Source organism: Nipponia nippon, unplaced genomic scaffold (genome assembly GCF_047370975.1).
Source record: "Nipponia nippon isolate SJK-2023a ecotype South Korea unplaced genomic scaffold, ASM4737097v1 scaffold_9, whole genome shotgun sequence".
Lineage (NCBI taxonomy): Eukaryota > Metazoa > Chordata > Aves > Pelecaniformes > Threskiornithidae > Nipponia > Nipponia nippon.
Window position 1 is genome coordinate 22,782,261 of NW_028262413.1, and position 24,411 is coordinate 22,806,671.

General features: G+C 41.9%; 1 protein-coding gene across 11 annotated transcripts; it reads left to right on the forward strand.

Annotated features, from left to right (window-relative positions):
* Nucleotides 1-13,977: 13,977 nt before the first annotated feature.
* CNBP (CCHC-type zinc finger nucleic acid binding protein) lies at nucleotides 13,978-24,375 on the forward strand. 11 transcript variants are annotated; one of them, XM_087744771.1, is made up of 6 exons: nucleotides 14,905-15,020; nucleotides 19,993-20,037; nucleotides 21,604-21,723; nucleotides 21,998-22,092; nucleotides 22,278-22,480; nucleotides 23,397-24,375. In XM_087744771.1, exons 3-6 carry the CDS (start codon nucleotides 21,621-21,623, stop codon nucleotides 23,512-23,514), a joined length of 519 nt encoding a protein of 172 aa, XP_087600897.1. In that variant the 5' UTR covers nucleotides 14,905-15,020; nucleotides 19,993-20,037; nucleotides 21,604-21,620; the 3' UTR covers nucleotides 23,515-24,375. The 11 variants fall into 11 exon arrangements, with proteins under 11 accessions (XP_087600900.1, XP_087600903.1, XP_009474970.1 ...); XM_087744776.1 differs by having other exon boundaries at nucleotides 14,909-15,020; nucleotides 22,001-22,092; XM_087744774.1 differs by lacking the exons at nucleotides 14,905-15,020; nucleotides 19,993-20,037 and adding an exon at nucleotides 13,978-14,122.
* The last annotated feature ends 36 nt before the right edge of the window (nucleotides 24,376-24,411 follow it).

Genomic DNA, 24,411 nt, shown 5'->3' on the forward strand with positions numbered 1-24,411 from the left:
AGGAGAGAGAGAGAGTTCATGCTTGTTAAATATGTAAGGAGTCAGTTTGGCTGCAGTCTGCTCCTGTTTCTGAAAACACTGGGCTTCCATGAGGCAGAACCAGTATTTGCCTGGTCACCCAGTGGTGACTCATTGTAGGATTCAGCCCTGAGAGGAGGAGAGAGGGACACTGACTTCAAAGTGATCCTGAGTTCCTTTTGTCACAGTTATCCCCATTGCTTATTAAATTGAAATGCAGAGTGGGAAAGCACTTCAAGAGAACAGCTAAGCAAAGGATGAAGCATCTCTTCCATACTGAAGGCCAAATAGGTCTTTGATGACCCATAGTAACAAATTCTTACTCTCATTCAGTAACAAGATGGAAAAAAAACATGTGGCTATTTAGCTTTATGCTGGAGTTGTACATCTGGCTTCATGGTTTGGGCTCCTCCTCTCTGATCTTGGTTATTCTTCTGTGTTCAGGAACAGTGAAGTGACAAGTGTCAGGCAAGGAAAGGGAACAGTGCAGAAGTTATCCTTGCTGAACAGCAGTGATATAAGGTATTCATTGACTGGACATAATGAAAACTGGACAAAACTAGTGCAAAGTTCATCTTTTTTACATGTGTTAATTCAACCCACTGACACAGACATTTTGGACATCCTGCTCACGTGGTTTGCATTAAAGCATTATGAAATCCCAAATTCTAGTGCCAGATGGTTTTGGATTACTTTGCTTGTATAAAGGGTTTAATCTGGGTGCATGGAAAATGTAAAATATTCTGGTAATAGCTTTAGCAGGACTACATAGTCTGCATTTGCTTTATTCATCAACTGTGCTATCTGCCTTCTGCACATTATATTCCGAGCCATGATAAAACTTCAAAACATGAATTCAAATTTACTGACTTCTCAGAACAGACTATGCTCTGTAAAATGCTTAAAGGGACTGACGTGAAAGGAAATATTCCTAAAGACCCACTATGCTGAGAAACCACATGGTGAATAAAAATAGCCCTCTCTTTCCGAATACATGCCTCCTAAGAATGCATTGAGCCTGGTCCTGAATGTGAGGTGAGAAAAGAGAGAATGGGTAAAGGTCAAGCATACAGCTGTTGTTCCTGCCAGTAAGCATTTTGCTTGCTTTACTTGATGAGCTGAATGAGCCTTTTAGCTACTATTAACAGGGATCACATTTTTCAGATGATCTTTTCTTGGTGCAACAGATGAGCACGAGGAGTATAAATATGGAGTTAACTTGAAATTGGATCTGTTGGAATTCACACATCCTGTTCTACATGGTATGAACAGGGTGAAATGGCCCTTGCACTTTCTGAATTTCATCCTGCATGGACCACCGTCACATCACGTACTGTGTGGCTTCTGCCTTGTCATTATTCAAATATAGAATTACTTCCCTGATCCAGTCACACTCCCAAGTGCAAGTGCAAAATGTTGACCTGGTTAAACCAGTAGATTTCTAGGATATAGTAATAAAAATAAGCCGGACTGTATTTTAGGAGAACACTTTAAAGTTACTTCTTTAACTGGATGTGATTTTAGTTTGTTTAAACTTACTCTAGATCGGGAAGCTAGTGACCAGCTAGAGACAGTCTTTCTCTCAGTATCTTCTTTTCTAGTTTTTCAGAAATAAATTGCTTATTTTCAGGTGCAGCACAAAAGTAAGGGCATGACATAAGAACGTGATCTTGTTTTCAGAGACATAAAGGGAGGCAGGCTTGTTTGTACAGAGGGATCCCCCTGACTCTGTTCAAACACTTCCAGCAGTTTGTACTCCCCCATTTTCCACAAGTATGGTTTTCCTGAGTTTCAGTGTACAGCCCAGAAAGAGAGGCATCAAATAGAAAAACAAAACAGGAGTTTCAGATTTGATTTTGACAAGTTTAGTATTGCCAAGGAGTCTGTGTTTCCAGTTGTACTGCAATAAATAGAAAATCATTGACTTGCATTACATTTGATCAGTCTCTGAGTACTCTAGAGTAATTACTTGGGAGTAATTTTTCTATCAAGTTATTCTCCAAAACGAAAGTGAAACAAAGCAAAACTTAGGAGTCTTGCAAGCTGTGATCAAAACCTGTGAGCTCCACATGAGATCTACATAGAACAGTGGATAGTTACAAGATTATAGAGGAATCATGACTCTCTGAAGACTGATCTCTATTACGTAGTCTCAGGTGAGTTTCCACAGCTGTATCGCCTTACCAACGCAACTGAAAGTAGCTGCTGATGTCAGCTAAGACTGTATTAAGACCTAGAATTTTGTAGAGAGGTGGAGGTGGGGAGGAGTAAGAATAATATCAACAAGTACGTCAGGCAATAACAAGGTACTGTGATCTTGCTGAGGTCAGCATCACACCCAAGATTCAGAAAGGCTGACTGCAATGGATTAAGTCATAAACTTAGAGCTGAGTATGTGCTGATTGGTTTGCACAACTCCTCTCTAAGTTATGGGGAGGTGTAAATTTCAGAAAGGACTTTTTAGAATTAAAGAGTCAGTAGAGTTAGGTATAACAGTAGGATGGGGAAGTATGTGAAGCAGATACAAAGCTTAACATTGCCTTTAGATGCAGGCAATGCATCTAAATGTTTTGAAGGATCTGTATTAGTAGAAAGTGTACTTGAGCAACCTCTGTTTCAAATGAATGATTAGCATGGAGACACTTGTGTGAGCAGTTTGTTACACTCTTTAAAACCTTGTTGTTTAGCCTATGCTGTATCAATGATATACTTTTTAAAACTGGAAAGACAGAAATTTCCCTGTCTTCCTTACTTTGTCATCTCTGCCACTGGCTCCCCTATCTATCCAGAGGTAGTCCAAAGAAGGACAGAGTACCATGTATTATTTGTCAGTGTTTTCCTCTGGAAGACTCTGTGGTGGGTTGCTTGTGACTCCACCAAATTGTAATAATTTTCATACATTTTTCAAGATTAATGTCTTCCCCCACCTGGTTAGACACAGACTCAGTTTACATTGGGACAACTTAATAAAACTGATTCAACAATTTCCAAGGATGACCCTTGGCTTAGAAGAAGTTCATGTGACCTCTTTTCTGGTAACTCCAGTGCCCCCATGCTTCATGGTCCGGACTTGCCTACAACTGTGGTCATTCCTCACTTCTGAGTGTCTCAAATATAGAACCTTTGAAAATGGAGCATATATACTTAGTCACCACCTGTGAAAAGTTTAGTTTATGATGTGACCTATCTGGTACCACACAGGTGATCTGTGACACACACATGGATAGAATTCAGTTACCCAGGACAATGCTCAGTTCCCTGAGTCATGAAATTGTCCTTTCCCTTTCCTGTAGTCTCCTCTCTCCTTGTGCATCTCCCAGCTTTTCCAACAAGGTAAACATTCCATTAGCATGCGACCCCAGTTCACTCCAAGGAGGCTGGGAAAAAAATAGCATTGAATTATTTCACTAAAGGCTATTGTAATTCTGTCCACAAGATCCCTAAATTAAGGTTGTATAAGCAAACATAACCCTAGGATGTCCCAGTTTTGGAGTGCCTGGTCTGCAACCTTTTGCAATGTATTCTATTAATTGTGTTTTGTTTTCTGGATGAATTTTGTCGAGAAATTCACACGCATCATCAATATTCTGCAGTTACTGTTTCTAGCAGTCTCAGTGCTCAGATATGTGGGCCTGAAGAGTTAACAATTATATTCACCAACACTAATGGACTGGCTAAAAGGCACTTTCCTGTCTTAGTAGGGGGAGGTTTCATTTCATTAAATGAAAGCCTAATGGAAGAGCCCACTCAGACCTTCCCTTTATACATGTACAAGGGGAAGAGATTTCTGTGTTCACCAGATGAGGAATGATGAGCTGTTTGATTAACATACCTCCCTGTTCTTCCTTCAAATTGAAAACCTGTCCAGACTTGCTGGAATCATTGCCTTTAGGGAGCACAGATTCTCAACTCTGTGCAGAAACAGTCTGGCTATCGGTTGTGGTATTGCTAAGAGATTTCAATCATCAGGACCATCTACAACACAACTTGCAGATGTACAAAGAGTAAGTTACAGTCAGCAATACAATGGAGGTCCTGCATTTCAGGTCTCTATTTCAAACCAAATGCATGGAGCTCTTAATTACTCATGTAGGCTGGCAGGAGTTTCATGACCACAAACCTGTTCATCAAGTTGACTAATTAACGTATTTGTTTCTGAATGTTCCGGTGTCAATGTTAGTCACTGTATGAATGTTTGTAACAATAGAAGGATCAGGCAACGCCCAAGGTTATTCCCAACTCAAAATATCAAAATACATTCTTGATGTACTTTTCCTTTGCTATTGCTTTTATCACTTTTCCCACTTTGAAGCTGACTGAGAGCTGCTTCCAGGAAAATAATCGTGACTTTAGAAGATAATGTGTTTCATCCTGGTACACACTAAAGACAAAAACATGATAATTTTTGAAAAATAATGTCTTCTTTCTTCAAAGGCAGGAATCAGTAAATTCTATTTATTCTTCAGTTTTCAGGGGTATCTGATTTTTCTCTTAATTTTACATACAACTTCCTTTTTCTTATCTTTTGCTAAATACCAGTATTGTGCCATTTTCAGGCTCACATGGATAAAACATCCTTCTAGATGATTCATTTTATTAGTATGACCAATCTTGGAGATGAATGTTTATGATATAATTATGACTAGACTTTCAGTTGCCTGAATCTTAAAGGAAGAATTTTTTTAAAGAAGACTTTAATATGAAGCATACCTATTAAAGCTGGTGATAATACTAATAATCTGAGGCTAAGATGAGTTATTGCATATTTAATTACTATAATATGATATTATCAAGTAGGACGCCAGTGAGGAAAAACAAACCATACTTTTGAGCAAAGACAGGCTTTTTACTCCATTTTATTGAATAATGAATGCTGTAAACAAATATCATTTCTGCATCATTCTCTTAGGTGACTCTATCTACTTTTACAGCGTTTATATAAATTACAAAACAGTCATCATATGTAATATATGTTGTACCATCAACTTGGAATTAGAGATATCTTGAAAACCAAGTGTCTGCAGTTCTGAAGTCCATATGCACAATTTGATATAATTTGCCAAATATACCAGCGATGCTTAAATCACTCATTTAGTTGATTGGGAAACCCCTTTTGGAGTATAAATAAACACTTTATTCCACCCATCTATATCTGATATTGAAAAAGAAACTTTGCTGACAGCTGTCTTCTTAAAAATTACATTATAGGTGGTGTATGCCTGCTTTTTACTATTTTTGTAAACACTTCCTGAAAGAACTAGAATCAAAATACTGGCCAAATCGAATTAACAGAGCTTTTAAGCAGATCCTGTTTTCTACCCAAAAGACTATACTTCAGCAGTGATCCCGTTTATCTTCTTCCACTCCCAAGATGTTGTAAAGTTGGGCTAATAGTCGTGAACCACTGGGAAAAAAAAATGCCTTAAAAGTGTGAAGTCTCATTGCTCATGAAGTGGGGTCAGAAATTCAAACAGCATTTCCACATGTTCTCAAAGACTTGGATTTATTCTGACTCCTCCATCAGTCTTAACTTAAGACTAAGATCTTCAAAAAATCATTTATTCTTTTGTATTAAAAAGTCCTTTAGCATTTAACCCATACTTCAGGCAGACTTGTTCCTGCTCTTTTCCAAATGGTTATCCCTTTTTATTGGGCACTATTTTCTTTCCCTCGCTATGAATGGGCTCTCCTTGAGCAGGATAGTGACTCTTCACTTCTGTTCCTTATAACACAGCTTAGTCAAGCTACAGAACATGCAAGAAGGAACATCTTTCTTCTTAATTGTTTGCTTCTGCCAGTTTGGGATATAACAGTGCTTAATCCTGTACTTTTAATAATAGTATTTTTCCATTATAAGCCACATAAGCCACTTTTCTGAAGTAAAGGACTAGTGATACGTTGTCCTGTTGTGGCATTGACAAAAGCAAGACAGGAGTTTAGTTACAGATCACAACCTATGTACAATACTTCGGACAAGAATCTTTTGCGCTCTGTGTAATTCTGAAGTCATAAAAAACGTGTAAGTGGGTTTTCCAGCCACTCCAGAGAGACTTCATGGGAAGAAAAAACTTTGGGGAAGCAAAATCTCACTGCATACATTACAAAATAGAAATAAGCAGCTTCTCTAAAGGCCTGATGCTTGGAAACCTACCTCAGTTTCCACTGAATACAGGTTTAAGGAATTCCAGTGTTAGATGTGCATTTATATGGAGGCTGATGAGATAAACCTTATGAAAATCCAGGACTGTCCTTCTCAATGCGCTATGTTGACACAGCCCCTGCTCTAAAAAAACACCACGCTGGCTGCGCTAAGTCTCCTAGCTTTCACACATGCAGATACCCACTTAAGAAATGTCCAAACACTGAGAGATTATGAAAGGCCAGAGTGATGGTAGTGTGTGTTCAACCTGCGTGTATCACAGGAACAGAACTGAAGTTCTTAATTGTATCATCATGTTTCATTTTATCCCACAGGACCCCTGCTTCTCCCCAAGCAATGTAAGAGCAACATACATTGTGCAACATAGGGCTCCTCTCTAGGCTTTATTTGCTATACACTAGTACATCTCCACCAAGCCTTCTGCACCCATGTCCCCCCACACACACCCACTGCCTAACTGTGACTCCTTTTTGCAATGTCCGTTTGCATTTCCGGGACTGAAATCCTTAAAACAACTTGAGAATATCCCAACAGGAGAAGAGCAGAACCTGGCCATATGTGTTGAGAAGAAGAAAAAGATGCTTCATGTTTTTAGGATGATGTCACTTACTAAAAGCTTGCATTGAAGCTGACGATTTTTTCTATTTGGTTGAAGCGAACAATTAGATCTGTAAATTTAGCGTTGTTGTTACAAACAGCTGGAAGATTATATTATTATGCAATTATGAGGAGCATATTGTTTCATTTCTATCTAATTCATAAGGAATTGACATGAGAACAGTGGAAGTCAGGACTACTTCTGAGAGTTTTTATCTGTAAATCTTCACCTTTACAATTCCAACACAATATGTTTGCACTGCTTGTGAACCCCACAGTATCTGGGCTTTTTTTAACCTTTAACATTGCCTCACCTGTATTATTGCTCTAACTTCTAGTTTATGACATAATTAAAGCAACTCTCTTAACTCAGCCCTGCAGAATATCTGACATACACATCTTTATCATAACTTTTAATTCTGATATGTCTGCTTTGATGCTTTTTTCTACCTCCAAGCCAAGCACCTTTTTATGACCTTTTACTCATCCTCAGCTTGTAGTTTCTCATGCAATTAAAGGGAGACATGCCTATTTTTAGCACATAAAAATATTCTAGGAACTACAGAACTGTTTGTCATCTCTATTGGTAGAGCCTGATTGTTTTCATTTGTTAGTTGGTTGAAATTGCCATGGAATTCAGTTATCTTTTTGTTGTTGATAATGTTTACATTTTTTAGATAATTTCTGCCTCGACTGTGAGTTATTCATGCTTCTCCTTCCTGACAGGCATACCCCCTAACCTTGCTTTGCACAGCTTTAAGTGAACATCTTTTTTAATCATCTTTTGGTTATCAAAAGACTATTTGTGATAATTATGTTTGTACTTTTACTTAATATTTAATGAAGCCGAAAGGATGCTGTCATTTTTATATCCACATTCCAATAAGAGGTGGGATAACTTTACTTAGCTCGCTCTCATATATGCTCTGCACTATTGCAGGTAAAAGACCACACTGGAAAAAACAATAAAGCTGATAAATCTCTGTAGTATTAACACAAACTTTTTACCCATTAGATGTTTATCTTTCTACGTAGAATTTATGTCTGAAAGGAATGCGGCTATAGTATTTTCCATTAAATTATCATGCTGCTAAATCTTTCTTGGCAAAGATTGTGATAAGGTGAAACAACTCAATTGCTTGTTTGACAGATTATTCCAGTAATAATGTATAGGGAAAAAAAAAAAGTTCTACTCATTATTTCAGTAATGAGATGGGAAGAGAGGGGGGAGTTTTACTCCCTTTCGCTTTGGCAGGCTGCAAGCAGGACACCAAATGGGATATATTTAATAAATAAACACTGCAAAGTCTCTGATCCACCTACAGCCAAGTCCTTACTCAGCCTCCTCTTACTGAAACCATTTGGAGTCTAGTCAAGTACAGGTAAAGAGCTCATTTCATTTTTTGATCCAAGCTGAGTATTGCTGCATCCAAACTAGGTTAGGAACCTGATACTGGGGAGAGGTGGGAGTGTGAAAGGACAAAGAAGCTTTGCTTTTGTACTTCTCTTCTAGACTCTAGCTGTCTTGCAGTCAAGTCAAGTTAGAGCAGTCTATTTTCTCTGCTTACAGTTGCCTCCTGAAAAGTTAAAAAAGATGTTCTAGCATCTGGATGTCTCTGGGCTGCCGCTGCACTTTTGACATATTATTTTTTTCCTAAGAATCTCTTTCTTCCCCAGAGTTAACTGGAATAGCCATGTGGGGATGCCCTCTAAACAAGGTAGAATCTCTAGTGTCCAGTTACAGTTGCTTGACAGCAAACATATGCTGATACAAGATGGGTTGATTATGAATCTCAAACGTAGACTTCATAATCCATTCTACACAGTTCAGTATGATTGCCCAGCAAAGAAAAGTTTTAGCTATTGGATCTGATGCTACTCTGGAGTCACAGATCAGGAGGCACCCTGTTGAAGTAAACAGAATTGCACAAGCATTCAACTGATACATATATCATGGAAGACTCTGGCTCATATAATCCAATCATGTTAAATTAGTCACTAATATTTTTAGTTGTATTTGGAATAAAACACTACGTAGAGCTCTTCTGTCACTGGTTCCTAGTCAGCAAAACTTAAATTTTGGAACCACTTGTGTAAATCACTGGGGTAAGTGAGAAAAGCATTTGAAAGCAAGCAAACAAGCACCCAGGGCTACAGATTGACTGCAGCAGATGCCTGAGGATCAGACAGCTGATAATACACTTTAGTGTGCTTCGGCGCATTCCCCGGTACTATCAAGGGTACCTCTTGACCTTGGTTTTACATCGTAACACTTTAACCTTAGGGCACTGCACAAAAATAGCAGCAGCAGCACTACAACATCTGACCCTTTAGTTGAACATCCCATTTTAGAGGGATACCAGAACTCCATCAAGACTGTGTACACGTAAACATCTACTATTATTATCATGGTATAGTGCCTAAGCTACTTTACACTTCAGGTTATATAGGTTATTCTTCAAGCTTTTTTATGTGTGTGGTCTTACAGACATCCTTCAGCAAGGACTGCTCCATCAGGCACTATATAGTTTTTTGAAGTGTCATGCAGACCATCAAACATTAGTGTGATTTTAAACACTGTAGTCAGCTTAACAGACATACCAATTGGCTCAATGGTACAATTGCCAGCGTGATAAAAGGAAATGATAGCTTGAAGATGGACATAGCGCAAAATATCAAAGTATACTGAGCAGCTGGGACCCAACAGGTTATTCCATAGGTTGTTTTAAAAGTAAGAGAAGAATAGCAAAAACAGGTTTGTGTGGTTTTTTTCATGTCAAAGAACATGCTTTAGAAAATACTTTATTGAGACATTTTCTCACTGTATCTCAGTCTGGTACACTGGCCATTGGTTATGTTGGATATGACCTCACGGTGCCTTCACATGCAGGTTGCATCTTCCCATTTTCATGTGACACCAATCTGCTGCTTCAGGCATTTGCCCTAATTGAGTCCTGAAGACTTCTGCCCTCCTTCGTACCATGTAAGCTCTAGCTTTTTATTCCACAGGACATTCTGAATAACCGATTTCATGTAATTTATAAACTTCATTGCACACTTAGAAAACCTGTCTGGCTAATGAAGTCATCTGTACCATCAGTGAAAAATCAATGGAGTAACTCACTTAAAAATACATTAAATCTTAAAGACACAGCAGAGTCACTAAGCACATTTAATAATGTCATGAGTGTACTAATAGACTTTAATTGCTTTGACCAGCTTTTCCTGGTGCTTCCACCCACACCTCTGCCCATGGGCCCTCAGCCACTGCCTGAGCTATGCTGTGGGGGTGCTGGTCTCCAGCTCCATGTTCAGCTGTGGTGCAGCCATGTCTATGCCTGGCCATGGACCTCCTTGATCTGAGCCTGTGCTTCCTGGCTTGATCTCAGCCCTGCCTTGCCACTGTGGACTTGCCTGGCAATCATCAGACCGCACCTCGCTCTGTTTACTGTCGCTGGACCTGACCCTGATCTGCAAATTGACTTCCTCCTGCCTCCTCATTATGAGCTCGTCAATGATCCAGACTCCGGGTTGACCCCAACTGCCATCTCTGGGCTTGCCCTCCCTGGGTGCTGTGGGGCTGGGCCCTGCCACCTTGGTATCATGTTTAGTTCCTGGCTCCTTGCCCTTTGGGGAGCCGATGGTCCTCACTGGTCCCTGCTAAATAATATATGCATCGCTGCATATATTTATATATCTCCAAAAAACAGTTAGAGAGCATATAGTAGTTTTTCAGATATATTTAAGGGTTTTAGTCTTTTTAGAGAAATAGGATGATTGTGTAGCTGGACCCCTTAGTTAGCAAATTAAGTTCTTTTTGCCTGACTCTCAATGCAGATATCTGTGCAACAGTCATGAGCTAACTAATCATTCTTTTATTATTATATACATTAAGTAATTATTTGAAATCTCATCAGCTAATTATAATAAATCAAAATGAACTAAGCATCTAGAATCAGTCAGTATGATTGCTTCTCTTCAACCAGAATAATTTTACCCTAGAAGACTGTATGTAGCTAATTTAGACTAGACATACTCTCAAAAAATTGATATATGAGCCTATGAAATAATTCAGCCATGAAGCTTGACTATAAATATGAATATTTTATAAAAGAAGCAGGCATATCTTTCCTCTTATCTGTTGCATCATCCAAGGGATTATGCTTTCTATATTTCAAAAGTCTCTTAAGATCACCACTGAAGCTTCCTGAACTGTCATTTATATGGGCAAGTATTAACCAGAGACAGTCTTTCCTGTCTCAATACACCAACTAATTTCACTGGATGTTTTGTCCAGCCTCTTTTCAAAACAGTTGACCATGACTTTTTTAAAGAAATAAATATATAGAGCTGACTAAAGAGTCACTTTGTTTCTTTCAGCAACAGATGATTCTCTTTTTGCAGAAATAATCTTGGTGGGCTTTGGCGACCGACTGGGCTTAAACCAGGTAAAATACACTTCTCTTAATGTGACACTGTAATACAGAATGTCACAAGGAACCTATTGATCTTAGAGGGATGATGTCACTTGCCAATCTTTAAAAACAAATACTTTCCCCCGTTGTTATTTGCATACCACTGGAATTAAATTTACCGCAGAGGCTAGGGCAAAGCATTCAGGGGCAGAACTGTGCCAAGATGGGTGTGTATTGCTGCTGTGCTGTGGCCTCCTGTCAGGGGAAATGAATGGCTGGGGACGGGGGAAGGAATGGGCGACAGCTACCACTTGTTCTGAAACTGCTGCCGACAAGTTGTTTTCAACTAAACCATGCTCCAAAAGCAGTTTCTCTTTTGAATACTTATGATCCATAGCGATTATTTTAGGCCTCCTTGGCTTTGAAAAATCCCACATACAAAATGAAGTAAGATTTACTTTAACAATAAAAATATGTGGCCGAGAAGCAATGACAATTGCCCAGCAACTGAAACAGTTTTCAACCCACATATCCAACCACTCAGAGGAAAACAATGCAAGAACATTCGTTGCAAAATGTGATTTGTTGTTTTATTTGGTCCTAAAATGATTTGGCTCTTCATCCAACACTTCTAAGAACTGTCTGCATTAGGAAAGATATATTGCTGAAACAATAGATTACCTTCAACTATTACGGTACTTGAGCTCCTTTGAGCACTGTTATTCATAAATTGTTCTTGAGGCTTGGAATTTTTGGGGCAGAGCTAACACAATGGAGAAGTCTGGAACTGTCATAAAGTTGTCTTTTCCTTGCACGTAAGAAATTTAAAGACTTTGTACTTCTACCTTGTTTTCTGTCTACGTTGTTTTCTATAGGAAGTACCAACTGAGCCAGGAACAGACGTCATGACTCTCACTTTTGTTCTTTAACTGCAAGACTACCCTTTGCCTAAATATCAAAGAGAAACCTGCAAAACAAGAATTGCAAGCTTTACGATACAACAAGCCACATTAATTCTTGAGGTAAGTACAAAAACCAAATGCTGTTAGAAGACTCTCTTATTATCTGCTGGGGGAAAATGTCATCTATTACAATGAAACATAGCTAAAAATATCCTATATTATAAGAACACTGGAACTGTATTTGAGGCAGAACACTTAAAGAGGATGATTAATTGATTTGTCACCAACAGTAACACCTCTTGAGCAATGCCTTTTCACACACAGTTGCACCCTATTTCCATTTCAACTGAGAGACAGTCCAGGATACAATTTGAAGTTCCTTCAAGTAAAGTTTTTTGTTCAGGGGAATTTACTGGCTGTACCAGATTAAGCCACCAAGATTAAGCTTGCAGTTTCCTAGCCTCATGGACAGTACCAGAAATACAACCAGCAAACACAAGGAAGAGTTAGAAAAGTTGTATTAAAATTGTTTTGTCAGTCTGAAATTCCTGAGTCCTGTTACAAAAATTAATACAGAAGCCAGGTTCTAGTGCTTTAAAAATAGTAAAGATTTGATTAAAAATTTGAGGATATATGATTTTCTCTCTGCATTCTTTCTTAGTGACATGGATCTGTTGTTTGGTTGTCTTTTTTAATGCAGTGTAGGCACACTCGTGATTTAGAAGCTCTGAGCACTTCCTTAGCAACACACATTATTTTTCTTCCCTTTATCACCTGAAAACAGTAGTAATTAAAACTAAAAGTATGACTATTTGCAAACAGGATTGTAATGTAGCCGAGGCAACCAAAGGCCATGAAAATTATGCTAAAGTATGACAGTAGAGATGAAAAAATTAATTAATTAGAAGAAATGTTATTATGAGTTCAAAGCTTGTTGGCAATGTTGATGTTTTTACATTGCTGTAAAACAAATACCAGAATGAGAGTTGGCAAAAGTTGTAGTGAGACACTATAGCTTAACATGCAGAGATAGGCCTGAAAGGCTCGTCTCCTTATCAAACCTCGATGCTGATGCAATCCAGCCTGGTTCAGTTCTGTAGAAAATATGGCATATTACAAAACACACAACACAGACATGCAAATACAGCACACAAAATACAAATAAAACCAAGTAAAGTCCATCTTAAATGAACTGCACTTAACAACACGAAGGAAAAGACATACGTTGTTACTCATATTCTAATAAAAGAAACCTAACTATAGTGCTATAATATTAGATTTACAGCTTGAGGAAAGGTCAATCCACAGTGTCTCCACGATCAGCCTCGCACCGACATTTCACTCCCGAGTCCCAGGGGCCGGTGGGGCTTTGTTGCTCTTGTAACCGACAGGAAGGGAAAGACATTTCAACATAAAGTTGAAATGGTGGAATTTTAAACAAAACGGTGACAACCAGATGAGCAGTGTAATTGTGGATATTTCCAGTGCATTGTACTTCCTAGCACATTCACACAGAAGTGGTTTTGGTGCAGTACTTAGTCACTAATTCGTTTACAAAGTTCCTAGGCAAACGGGAAAGCGTTTAGGTAACAATCCTCGTAGCTGAGTATTAAACTAAGTAGTAATATTATTTATGAGATTTGTGTAAGACACAAAGTAAAGTTTGTTCAGTAATTCAAAAAACATTTTCCTTGTATCTTTTGGCTGCAATATGTGAAAATATCAGAAGCCTTGTTAACTGGTGTCCTCATCAGCACTAATATAGTTACAGGAGTCTGGCAAAAATCGATGGTTATGTCGCGACAGCCACCACCGAACCCAGCGTGACCCATCCCCTTGTCCACCATTTCCTAGTGCTACCGGCAGGACGGGAGCCAAGCCCTCCTGTCAAGATGGCTGCCGCCTCTCCGGGCCGTCCGAGCCAAGTGTCGCCGGGGCGTGCGGAGACACCCGAGAGGCAGCCCCGAGGCCGGGGTGCCCGCTAAGGAGCCTGCGGGCTGCCCGCTACGGCGTGGGACGGAGGAGCTGGGGTGCGGGGGACGAGCTGCTCTCCTGGGACTAACATGGAGGAGGCTGCGCGGAGCGGGCAAGGCGATGAGAGACAGGCAGGGGAGGCGGGCAGGCCGCTCCCGCCGATCAGCCAGTGGCGGGGAGCGCCGTTCCGCTTGGTTCTGCGTGGGGCCGAGCTGCTTCTCCCCAAGGCGGCAAACCCGCCTCTCTCATCCCCCGCGGGACTGTAACCCGGACTGCGGAGCGGGGGGGCAGCGAGGGCGGCTCTGACACGGCGTTTCGCGGCGCCGTCCTTCCCTGCCGCCGCCTTCTGCCGCATCAGCGGGCAGCCTGGCGTCCCCTCTCCCATGAGGCGTCAGGCGGGCGGCGGAGCTCCGCGCGCTGCGTCTTTCGCCGGAGCGCCCGGCACGGGGGCGGGGGCCCGCAGGGGGGAAGCTGGAGCTGCCCGGGTGGGGAGTCACAGCGCGAAGGGCAGGGAGGTGCCGCAGCCTGGCAGCGGCCGCTCCGTCCTGCGGCGCCCTGGGAACAGCCGCCGGCCGGCCGGCCCCCCACCCCGCCCGAAGCGAGCGCGTTCCCGCCGCTGCCGCCCCGGCGCTGGCAGCCAGGCGAGCGGGGAGGCCCGGGCGGTGGGCCCCGCCCACCCTTCGACTGCGATGGTTGGGTGCCCCCGTCTGCAACTCCCATTGGCCAAGCCGGAAAAGCGGTTTGCGCTCATTGGCTGAAAGGTGGACTCCAGTGAGCCGTGCGCAGAGTAGTAGGGAGGGGCGGGGTGATCTGGGGGGAGAGCGCGTGGGGCCGTGTGCAAACCGCGTGTGGCGCAGCCAGAAGGGAGCCGGGAGCAGGCGGGCAGAGCCGGAGCGAGCAGGGCCTACTGTCGTCCGGGCGGGCTGCTGCCGCAGCGGGGGCGAGCGTCCACAGGTAACTGCTGGGCCAGCCCCGGCGGCGAGGGGAGCTGCTGGGGCCGAGGGTGGGGAGCGAAGGCAGAGCGCGGAGGGATGATGGCGCTGGCGCACTCCGGCCTAGTGCGCGGGAAAGTGGCGCCGACCGGCCCGACCGGGCTCGGGCGCCGTTCTCTGGGCTGGGTGTCTGGGGGAGGGCGGAGGGAGGTGAATGGGGAGCGCTGAGGGGGGAGTGGGGCGCTGCAGGCCTTGCGAGGGCGGGCGGTGGCGGCGGGTGAGTCAGGCTCTGGCGGGTTCCGGGAGGCGCTGAGGGAGCCTGCGCTTCGCGGGGGGAAGGGAGGCCGGGGCGCCGAGGCGGGGGTGAGTTATCGCGGCCCGCTCGGTCAGGCTGGCCCTACCCCGGAGCAGTCTTCTGCTGAGCCCGCGGGCCGGTGGCGGCGGTCGGGCCTGTTGGCAGGGGTCCGGCGGCGGCTGCGACGACGTGTCCCGCTGGCTGGGCCTGCGGCGCGGGGGCGGAGGGCGGTGTGGTACCGGGGTTAAGGCTTCGCGTGGCCGGCCCGGCGGCGTGGGGAGGGGGAACCGCCTGGTCCGGCCTTCATGCGCGGCTTGGGGTGCGTGACTAACTTCCCCGTGGGTGAGCGGCTGCAGCAAGTTTAGGGAGGAGAAGAAGATCTTGTGAACTGGGTGGAAGGTGGCTGAACTAAAACTGTTTGTTCTTCTTTTTCTTTTTTTTTTTAACTTATTTTTTTCAAATCTCTGCTAAACTCCTCTGTGCTGTGGCCGAGTGGGGAGGCTGGCGTGGCCTTGGCCGGGGCGCACCACGTGGCTGCCCCACGTGTGAGGCCCCGCCGGAGACAAGAGGGTCGAGGTGTTGCAACTATTTGTCTCCGACCACAGGCATGGATGGTGGCCTGCTCCAAATCCAAATGTGACCTATAAATGGATAGGAAAAACAGCCTGTGACATCTACAGATCACAGACTAGTGGAGCAGCCTTTTATTTAAGTTCCTGTCGGACGCAGTTCTCAAGTAACCGCTGTTACTCATTTAGTATCCAGAATCGTCATAAAGAATTATTAAACTTAATAGTGGGTTTTATTTTCGTTTCAGCACTTAGTAAGATCCCATTGCCACGCAGTGTTAGGGTTGCCTAGTCCATGTTTTCTTCCTCAATGCAAACTTGCCTAGAGAAGCAGTCCTGCATCTGTCTTCAACGTTAAGAGGTTAAATGAGTTCACCAGGGCTGTGCAACAACCTTTCAAGTTACAGGCTTAACCGACCATTCTTTTAAACTGACTTTGTTAATGTCTGGGCTGAACTTCATGTTAAAAAGTTCACATGTTGCTGATGTTGTTTACTTCTCTTTAAGTTTAAAACTGTACAGATAGCAATAAAAAATAAAAGGGGAAGATGGTAGGATGTGCATATTTGGTAGATAATCTGTAGTTTCTCCCACTCTATATTGACAAGTGCAGATAGGCAGAAAGTGCTACAGAGTCACTTTTTTGATGAACTTTTGCACTCCTTCTGATTTGTGTCAATAAAGCTATCCAAGAATTACTAGTCTAATCGAAATCATGATGTCTCTTTGACCTGGCTTCTGGCCACTGAGTAGGGATCCAAGTTCTTGAGTTTGAGTTAGTTAATGTTCAGCATTCTTGGATCAGCTTGGCTGTGGAATGTATTGAGGGGACCCAAATGGAGTGTAGGGCTTGGCTCTCCACTTCTGCAGGTTTTCTTGAAGCTTCAAACTACTTTCTTTCAGAATTGGGGTATTGTTACCTGGTGGTCAGAATACTTAATTTTGTATCTTTTCTAGTGAGGACAGAAGCTGGAGATGGGAGCATCGCTAACTCTCTGTAGCATGTTTTCAAGTTACAGATGTGGAAATTCAACTACCTGAATACTGAGTGGCTTTGGTGACAATCATGTGTCCTGTGTTCAAGAATTCTCGAAACATGCTTCTCGGGAAATAAAAACTTCTCATGGGTAGCATGTCTCCTTAAATGAGTAATATTGTGACTTCTCTTTTGAAACTAAATGCTGGCACTTCTGTTAGCAGTCCTTTCTGCCTTCCCATTTCTTTATCTTACAAGAAAGCAAACCTGTGCTTCCTATTATCTAGGGGTTTCGCCATCTTCAGGCTGGCTCTGGGCTGGCTTGTCAAATTCAGGTGTGGTATTGTAGGTTGGTCACCAACAGCCTGGAAAGAAACTGCTGATTTCTCAACATTTGCCTTTCTGATATGCTGTCTTGCCAGAGATCTCTTAAGTATGCTGGCTTTAGCAGTGGTTTTTATCTAGTCTGTCCTTTGATTGAAGGATTGAAGTCCTATTAAATGTCAAATTGAAGTGGTACTTATAGATCAAAAGAAGCACCTGGTAAGTATAATGAAGGTAATTGCCTGTGTTGTATTGGGCTTTTGAATTCCAAGGAACTGCTAGTATCCAGAAGAACTGTGAGTAATTTTAGATGTGAAGTTCAGCTTCCTTTCTACTGTGAGGAGCCCAAGTTAGTTTTACTCTTGTTAAAACAAGCTTCTTCCTCAGAGGGCATTTAGGCTAAAAGCCATCAAATAAGGAGCATTACAGGGGAGCTTAGTGGTAGTTCTTTCCATCATCAGGTCTAGATGGGCTACTAAACCAGACTTGGATATTGTTGGATCTTGTGCATGAAGACTGGACATTAATAGCACCTTTCCTGTTTTGAAAGTTTTGAATGTGTATTAACTTTACACTTAGACACAGAAAGACATGATCTTCCACTTCGAAGTTTGATACAAGAAACTTCAAAGTTTTGTCTGTCACTAGAAGAATCACAGAGGCTTTGAAGTTTGGTGCTAAAGTTGCACTCAAAAGCTTCAAATTTGACCTAGGAAACCACTGTGGTGTCACCTCTCACTTCGATCTTTGAGCTGTTCTCAGCCCATGATCTTTGTTCTGTATGATCATCCTACTGCTGAAGTCTGAAATTCATGCTTAATAATGTTTTGCTGAATAGCTGCAAAGTGATTTATTTCAGCTTCAAACTACAGTTACGGAGCTCTGTAGAAGGAGTTCAGGTAAATGACTACCATCTCTCTTTAGTAGAAAGGTAAGGTTTGAGGCAACTAGACTTGTGTTTCTTCATAAGTTTTGGAATCTAGTCTATGAGGCAGTGGCTTAGTATATCTTGCAAAATTTGACCTGGCTCAGAAATGGCAGATGAGGCCACAGTTCTAATTTATTTTCCATTATTACTTTTCCTGTCCTGGTGAGGTAGAAATCTAGTTCTGGGATATAAAGGTGGGGGTGAGGGCAAGCTGCTTTGTAGAACATACTTGAGCTGTGGAAAACACTGATAGATGTGATTGAGTGAAAACTTTCCAAGAAGACATAAACAAGTAGCCTTCTTGCAGAGAGCTTGCTTAAGGTGGCCTTGATAGATATAAGGAACTGCTGGAAACTTGCCTGTGATGACAAAATGGAGGAGTATTGACTAATAGAGGAGAATTTGAACTTGCGTGGTTTTTGTTGTATTCATTTTTTTTTTTCCTCCCCTCTTGGAAGTAACTGAAAAATGTAATGGTGTGCAAAGTGCTTGGAGGCTAGCCATTTAAGGACTTGTCTTCTGAACCAGCCTTTTCTGGATATTGCTCCTTAAAGGTGGCTGTTGGCTTTATCTGACAACTAAATCCTTACATTGGTTTTTAAAACAGTTTACGCTAGTGGGGAATTCTGTCCTGTGTAAGGCTTCTTAGAACGTAGGGCAAGTAAAACCAGTGTCAGCTGCATCCACCTCTACCTGGTGAACTTGTATTCAGTTTTTACATCCTTTACAGGAAGAATGCAGAAGTTAAACATTAAAATACTGATGAAGAGAAATTCCAGGCAAACTGTTTGGTGCTTAAAGTATCTGAAGATGGGGTAGCATGCTTTGTAATCATACCTCTGTGGCAGCTGTAACTTTCAAATATCTCTGCGTTCAGGGGAAGAAGGGGCCTCTGAATGAAGATAAAAGTCTTTAATTTCTCAAATAGTCTTGAAGGGTAGTTGTGCAGAGACTGTTCTTTGACTTCAGATTTCTTACTCAGTTTGCATAATCTTACTTTGTCAATTTGCTATATACCAGAAGAAAAGAAACTTCAGGTTTTCCTCTTGAAGGAGCAGTTTAAAAGGAAGCCACTGAATCAGAAGTAAAACTTCTCTTTTCAGATTCCTTTGGGGCAGTGAGTAGTGAGCTTTTGTCCATCATGCAGATCCTGACCCTGACTGGCAGGTTGACAGACTGGTTATAGGCCAACGGATTAATTTTAGTAGAAAAACTTTTCCACTGTGTATCTAAAGCAGGTCTAGCTCATCTATTAAATATTTGTCTTTTACCATATGTTAACCTAACTGGTTATGTCAGGTTCTTCATATGGGTAACTGCCGGCAACATTCAGTCCTGTCACTTCATGCTGTAGTCTCAAGTTCATGGTTTGGAATGAAAGTCTGGTAGTTGTTAGTATCTCTGAAGATGTATTGCAGTTCTGTTACAGCTGTTGGCATACTGTTCGGCTCTTTTTAACAAGTCTTACATTGCTGTTCTCTAATGTTTTAATGTGAAGACTTTTTCTAAGAGAGTTGCAAGTTGAATGAAGGGTATGTTTCGCTGTATAACTCAGAGACCCCATCTTGTCCCTCTTGAAATTAAAAGCAGCATCAACTATTGTGCCTGAGCCCAGCTCCTGCAGTTGGCTTTGCTTGTGTTTTTCCTGTTCTGCAGTGTCAATATGGTTGCTATGAAAACAGGCATAAACAATAGCACACTGAGTGCCAGCTGCTGCCACCATAGGAGCCAGCTCTTCACCCTCGGGTGTCCTAATAAGATAATTTAAAATCTTGAACACTGTGATAAAGCAGAGAAGACTGGGTTATGCGTAAAATACAAGTATATCTCTTAAGTGCTCAGATAACCAGTTATTTTATTCTTGTTAACATCTGTTTAAGATCTTGCATCCTTTCATTGCAGAACTTCATTTTAAGAGGAAATACCATCATCTGGTCCAGCTGGAAGGTAGATGTGGGATTACAGAAGCAGCATACTAAAGTTGCTCTCTCTTGTACTTTGAATTCTCAGGCTTCTGCTGTGGTTGGAAGGATGGATAGTCACTTCTATGCTGAAGATAACTGGAGAGAAAGGAACTGTTTTGAGGGAGGAGTGGCTAAAAAGCCACAGTAAATGTGTTCAACATTGGAGTACTTTAAAAATAACTCTAAATAAAAATTCATGTTTACATATACATTCTTCATGTAAGAGCTAAAGGTCAGGGTGCTAATTCTGGTTCCTTCTTGATGTCATGTGTTGTTCGTACTGCTGCTGTAGTGGCTTTCTTCAGGACACAACTCATGAATGTTCCTGGTAATCTGGAATGCTGGGTGGTTTGGATGGGAGGGAAGCATTCTGTAACATAAATAAATAGGGTTACAGGAGGATTATCTTGATGGGGGATCAGGTAAACTGCCCAAGCATACCAGATAATTATTCTACTTCTGTTAAGAGTTGAGTTAAGAATAATGAATTGGGAGAGAGCATGTGAAGTATTTAAACTTAAGGAGACTTCATCAAAACAAAGCTTGATGTGCGTATTTTTAAACTAGTGTACTTTAAACTTGTCTTCAAGCACACTTTAAAAAAAGACTCCAATTTAAATGTTTAACTTCCTTGTTCTTTTATTTCTAGTTCTGGAAGTCTTGCGTAACTTTTACAGCTTAGGGGAGTTATGGTACTGTGACCACAGTGTGATTAACCTACTCCATCCTAACCACTGCTTCAGTGGCCTGTGGCAGACTGACTTTCCTCCTCAATGAAATGCATTCCTATATTCCCCAATACGGGCAAAAGAAGTGGTTTATATTGTTTCTGACAGGCATGCCTATCTGATGTTTCCCTAGCATTCTAAGGATGTTTTCCAAGTTAGCCTTCTAGCTATCTGGCAAGTGTCTGGTGTCTTTTAGGGAAGGCAAATATCTTAAACATTTTCTTTCATGTAAACCTGTGAGTGAAGTATGTATCCTGAGCTATAGGTTAGTTCTGCCGGTTCTTACAGTTAGCTTTCAGAATGAAGCTTGATTAGTCAATAAATGTAGTAGCTGCCTGCCAGACACTTCAAGAGAAAGTGTAACAACTACCAGGAAGAAATAGTTTGTAGAGATACGAAGCTGGCTTTTGAGTTTAACTCTGAGGCATGAGGGAGAAGTGCGTTACTGAAAGAGAGAACAACAGTAAGGCTGGTAAGACAATAGTTAAAGGGGTCTGCTATTTTCCCCACTCTTAAGCATTCTGTAAGTTTTTGGAGTGAAGACTGGCAACAAAAACTAATTAGAGGAAAAGATACATAGTGCACTGTTTCTTTGGCTGTTCAAAGCTGCCTTACTCTAAGCAAAGCAGAGACAAACTTTTCTCATACAGTGGTTTTTAATAGTCATATCAGATATTGTACAAGCAAGTACTGAGTTAGCCAGCAGTCCTGCTTGGTTTTCATTGCCTTTGCCAGGAGGGTGGGAAAGCTTGAAATATCTTACTTAATGTAGCCTTTGGTTGGGGAGGGGAAGGTGTTCTAAAAATGTCTTCCTTCCTCAGGCAGGTAATCTGCAGCCATGAGCAGCAACGAATGCTTCAAGTGTGGACGTACTGGCCACTGGGCTCGGGAGTGCCCTACTGGAATTGGCCGTGGTCGTGGGATGAGAAGCCGTGGCAGAGGTGATTGATCGCTGTGGTTTTCAGTACTTGTACAGTAGGATCTTTAGCCGGCTGTTCTGAATAGTGTGTAAAGCTGGTTTTGTTAGCCTGAAGAAGTTAGAACACAAAGCGATAATAAATTTTTCTGGTTCTTATCTCCGCACAAGAATTTTGCCAGGGGCCTCTGAGTGTGAAGTTAACTTGTCAATTCAGCTGGCAGTGTCCTTGATTAACTCTCTTAAGAATATTCTTAACTTAATCCTTAAGCCTTTTTTCTCCTGTTACCTGTTTCAAGCAGGCTTCCAGTTCATGTCTTCATCTCTCCCGGACATCTGTTACCGCTGTGGTGAGTCTGGCCATCTTGCCAAGGACTGTGATCTTCAGGAGGATGGTAAGTATCACTAAATATTCTATCTCTTCAATCACATGGACAGAGATCTGTGGTTGAAGAGAAGGATACAGTACACTGATCATAATTCACTGGAAACAAGCTGTGCATGTCCTTCATTAGAAGCATGCTACATCTCACTTTACCAAGGTTTTATAGTCTTGTTTGGTATGTTTTTCTTATTGTGGAAGCCTGCTATAACTGCGGTAGAGGTGGCCATATTGCGAAGGACTGCAAGGAGCCGAAGAGGGAGAGAGAGCAGTGCTGCTACAACTGTGGCAAACCTGGCCATCTGGCTCGTGACTGTGACCATGCAGATGAGCAGAAGTGCTATTCTTGTGGAGAGTTTGGACACATTCAAAAAGACTGCACCAAAGTGAAATGCTATAGGTAAGAACTGACAAGAGACACCTGCAAAATGTAACTTAGGTGATAGATGCATTCTGCGTCTAATTTTGGCTAGGAAATGAAGCTTGAACTTTGACCAGGTAGCTTGTTTTTAAACAGTTATCTACTGTTGTTCAAAACTAAGACTTAAACACTTGTTAGCAAAGTCAAGTAATAGATCCACTGATGCCCATCTCTAGATGGCCAGAACAATGCAGATGTTAAATCACTTAAGCTGTACAGGAGAAAGGGCCTTATCTTTTTGCAGAAGGTAACAGAAAGTACTTGCCTATAGCACAAACTACAGTTGTGTGCTCTGTATCTTAGGCTTGAACTAACAAACTCCAGCTGTACAAATCAGCTGACTGGCACAGCCAGCCCCAGCAGGAATACACTTAAGATGTCTTGGTTATAGGAACCGCACATAGAAACAGATGTTAAATCAGTTTGAAGTACCAGCTTCAAAATGCTGCCTGGCTTTCGAATGCAGGCCTGTACCAGAAACAGCATGTTCCTGAGTGTGGTATTCTTCACCCCCACCAAGGTTCCCTTCTGTGGAGAAAGGAGAGAGAGAGAATGTGGTGCATTTGAGCTAAAACTAATTACTCTTAAAACAAGGCTAAACCGCAGGCAAAACCTGACACACAGTAAAAAAAAAATTAAAACTTCTGTACTTGATGTACGGTGGTTTTGGCATATACGGCATTTGTGTGAGTTGGTCAGGTGGGGAACAGTTCCTGGCTCTGGTGAAGACAGAAACTTGCCTCATGTCAAAGAATTCTGGAACACTGAAGCAGAAATCTTGAAGGCAGAACTCGTGTTGCATGAAATTTAGGTAGATAATGTACTTAACAGAATAGGATTGCTTTTCTGAATAACTGTTTTGGATGGTTTAAATAAAATTATTTGCTTTTCCCAGGTGTGGTGAAACTGGCCATGTAGCCATCAACTGCAGCAAGACCAGCGAAGTCAACTGCTATCGCTGCGGCGAGTCAGGGCACCTTGCACGGGAATGCACAATTGAAGCTACAGCCTAATTATTTTCCTTTGTCGCCCCTCCTTTTTCTGATTGATGGTTGTATTATTTTTCTCTGAATCCTCTTCACTGGCCAAAGGTTGGCAGATAGAGGCTACTCCCAGGCCAGTGAGCTTTACTTGCCGTGTAAAAGGAGGAAAGGGGTGGAAAAATCAACTTTCTGCATTTAACTACAAAAATGTTTATGTTTAGTTTGGTAGAGGTGTTATGTATAATGCTTTGTTAAAGAACCCCCTTTCCGTGCCACTGGTGAATAGGGATTGATGAGTGGGAAGAGTTGAGTCAGACCAGCGAAGCCCTCTCTGGGTTACATGGAAGTGATCCTATGCAGGAGGAAAGAAATTCTGGAAGTGTCTAAACTTCCTCATAACTTTAATTTTATTACAATGGCCTTGGATTGTCTGACCTCAGTAGCTGTTAACACCAAGTAATATCTGTATCAGGCCCTACCTAGAGCATATAGCTGAGTGGGAGTAAACAAACAAGATGCACATGCCTGTTAATGGCCATGAGAGAGAGAGAGAAATCAGGAATAAACTTAAAAGTAACAGTAATTCAGTCAATGAATGTTCACGTTGGAGATACAGAACGTAATGGGAAGCTTTTGAATAAATATTTCAAAGTAAATCTGAAACCCAGACATCAGTGCTCATAGCATATACAATTTGGAGCTATTCAGGAGTTGCAAATAAATGCATTTTCACAGAAATCAAGATGTTATTTTTGTATACTATATCACTTAGACAACTGAGTTTCATTTGCTTGTAATCAGTTTTTAAAGTAAGATGGTAAAAGCAATTGAAGTCCTAGAACATAGAAAATGTAATTTTAAACTATCAATAAAGCTGGAGGAGGAAGGGGAGTTTGGCTAAAGTTCCTTTTGTTTATTTTTGGTTTT

Excerpts from the sequence above, each read along its gene's own strand:
- CNBP (XM_087744774.1), top strand. The coding sequence starts at position 21,621 with ATGAGCAGCAACGAATGCTTCAAGTGTGGACGTACTGGCCACTGGGCT. Across the intron at positions 21,724-21,997 it reads GATGAGAAGCCGTGGCAGAG|CAGGCTTCCAGTTCATGTCT; the intron begins GTGATTGATCGC and ends ACCTGTTTCAAG. Across the intron at positions 22,481-23,396 it reads ACCAAAGTGAAATGCTATAG|GTGTGGTGAAACTGGCCATG; the intron begins GTAAGAACTGAC and ends TGCTTTTCCCAG.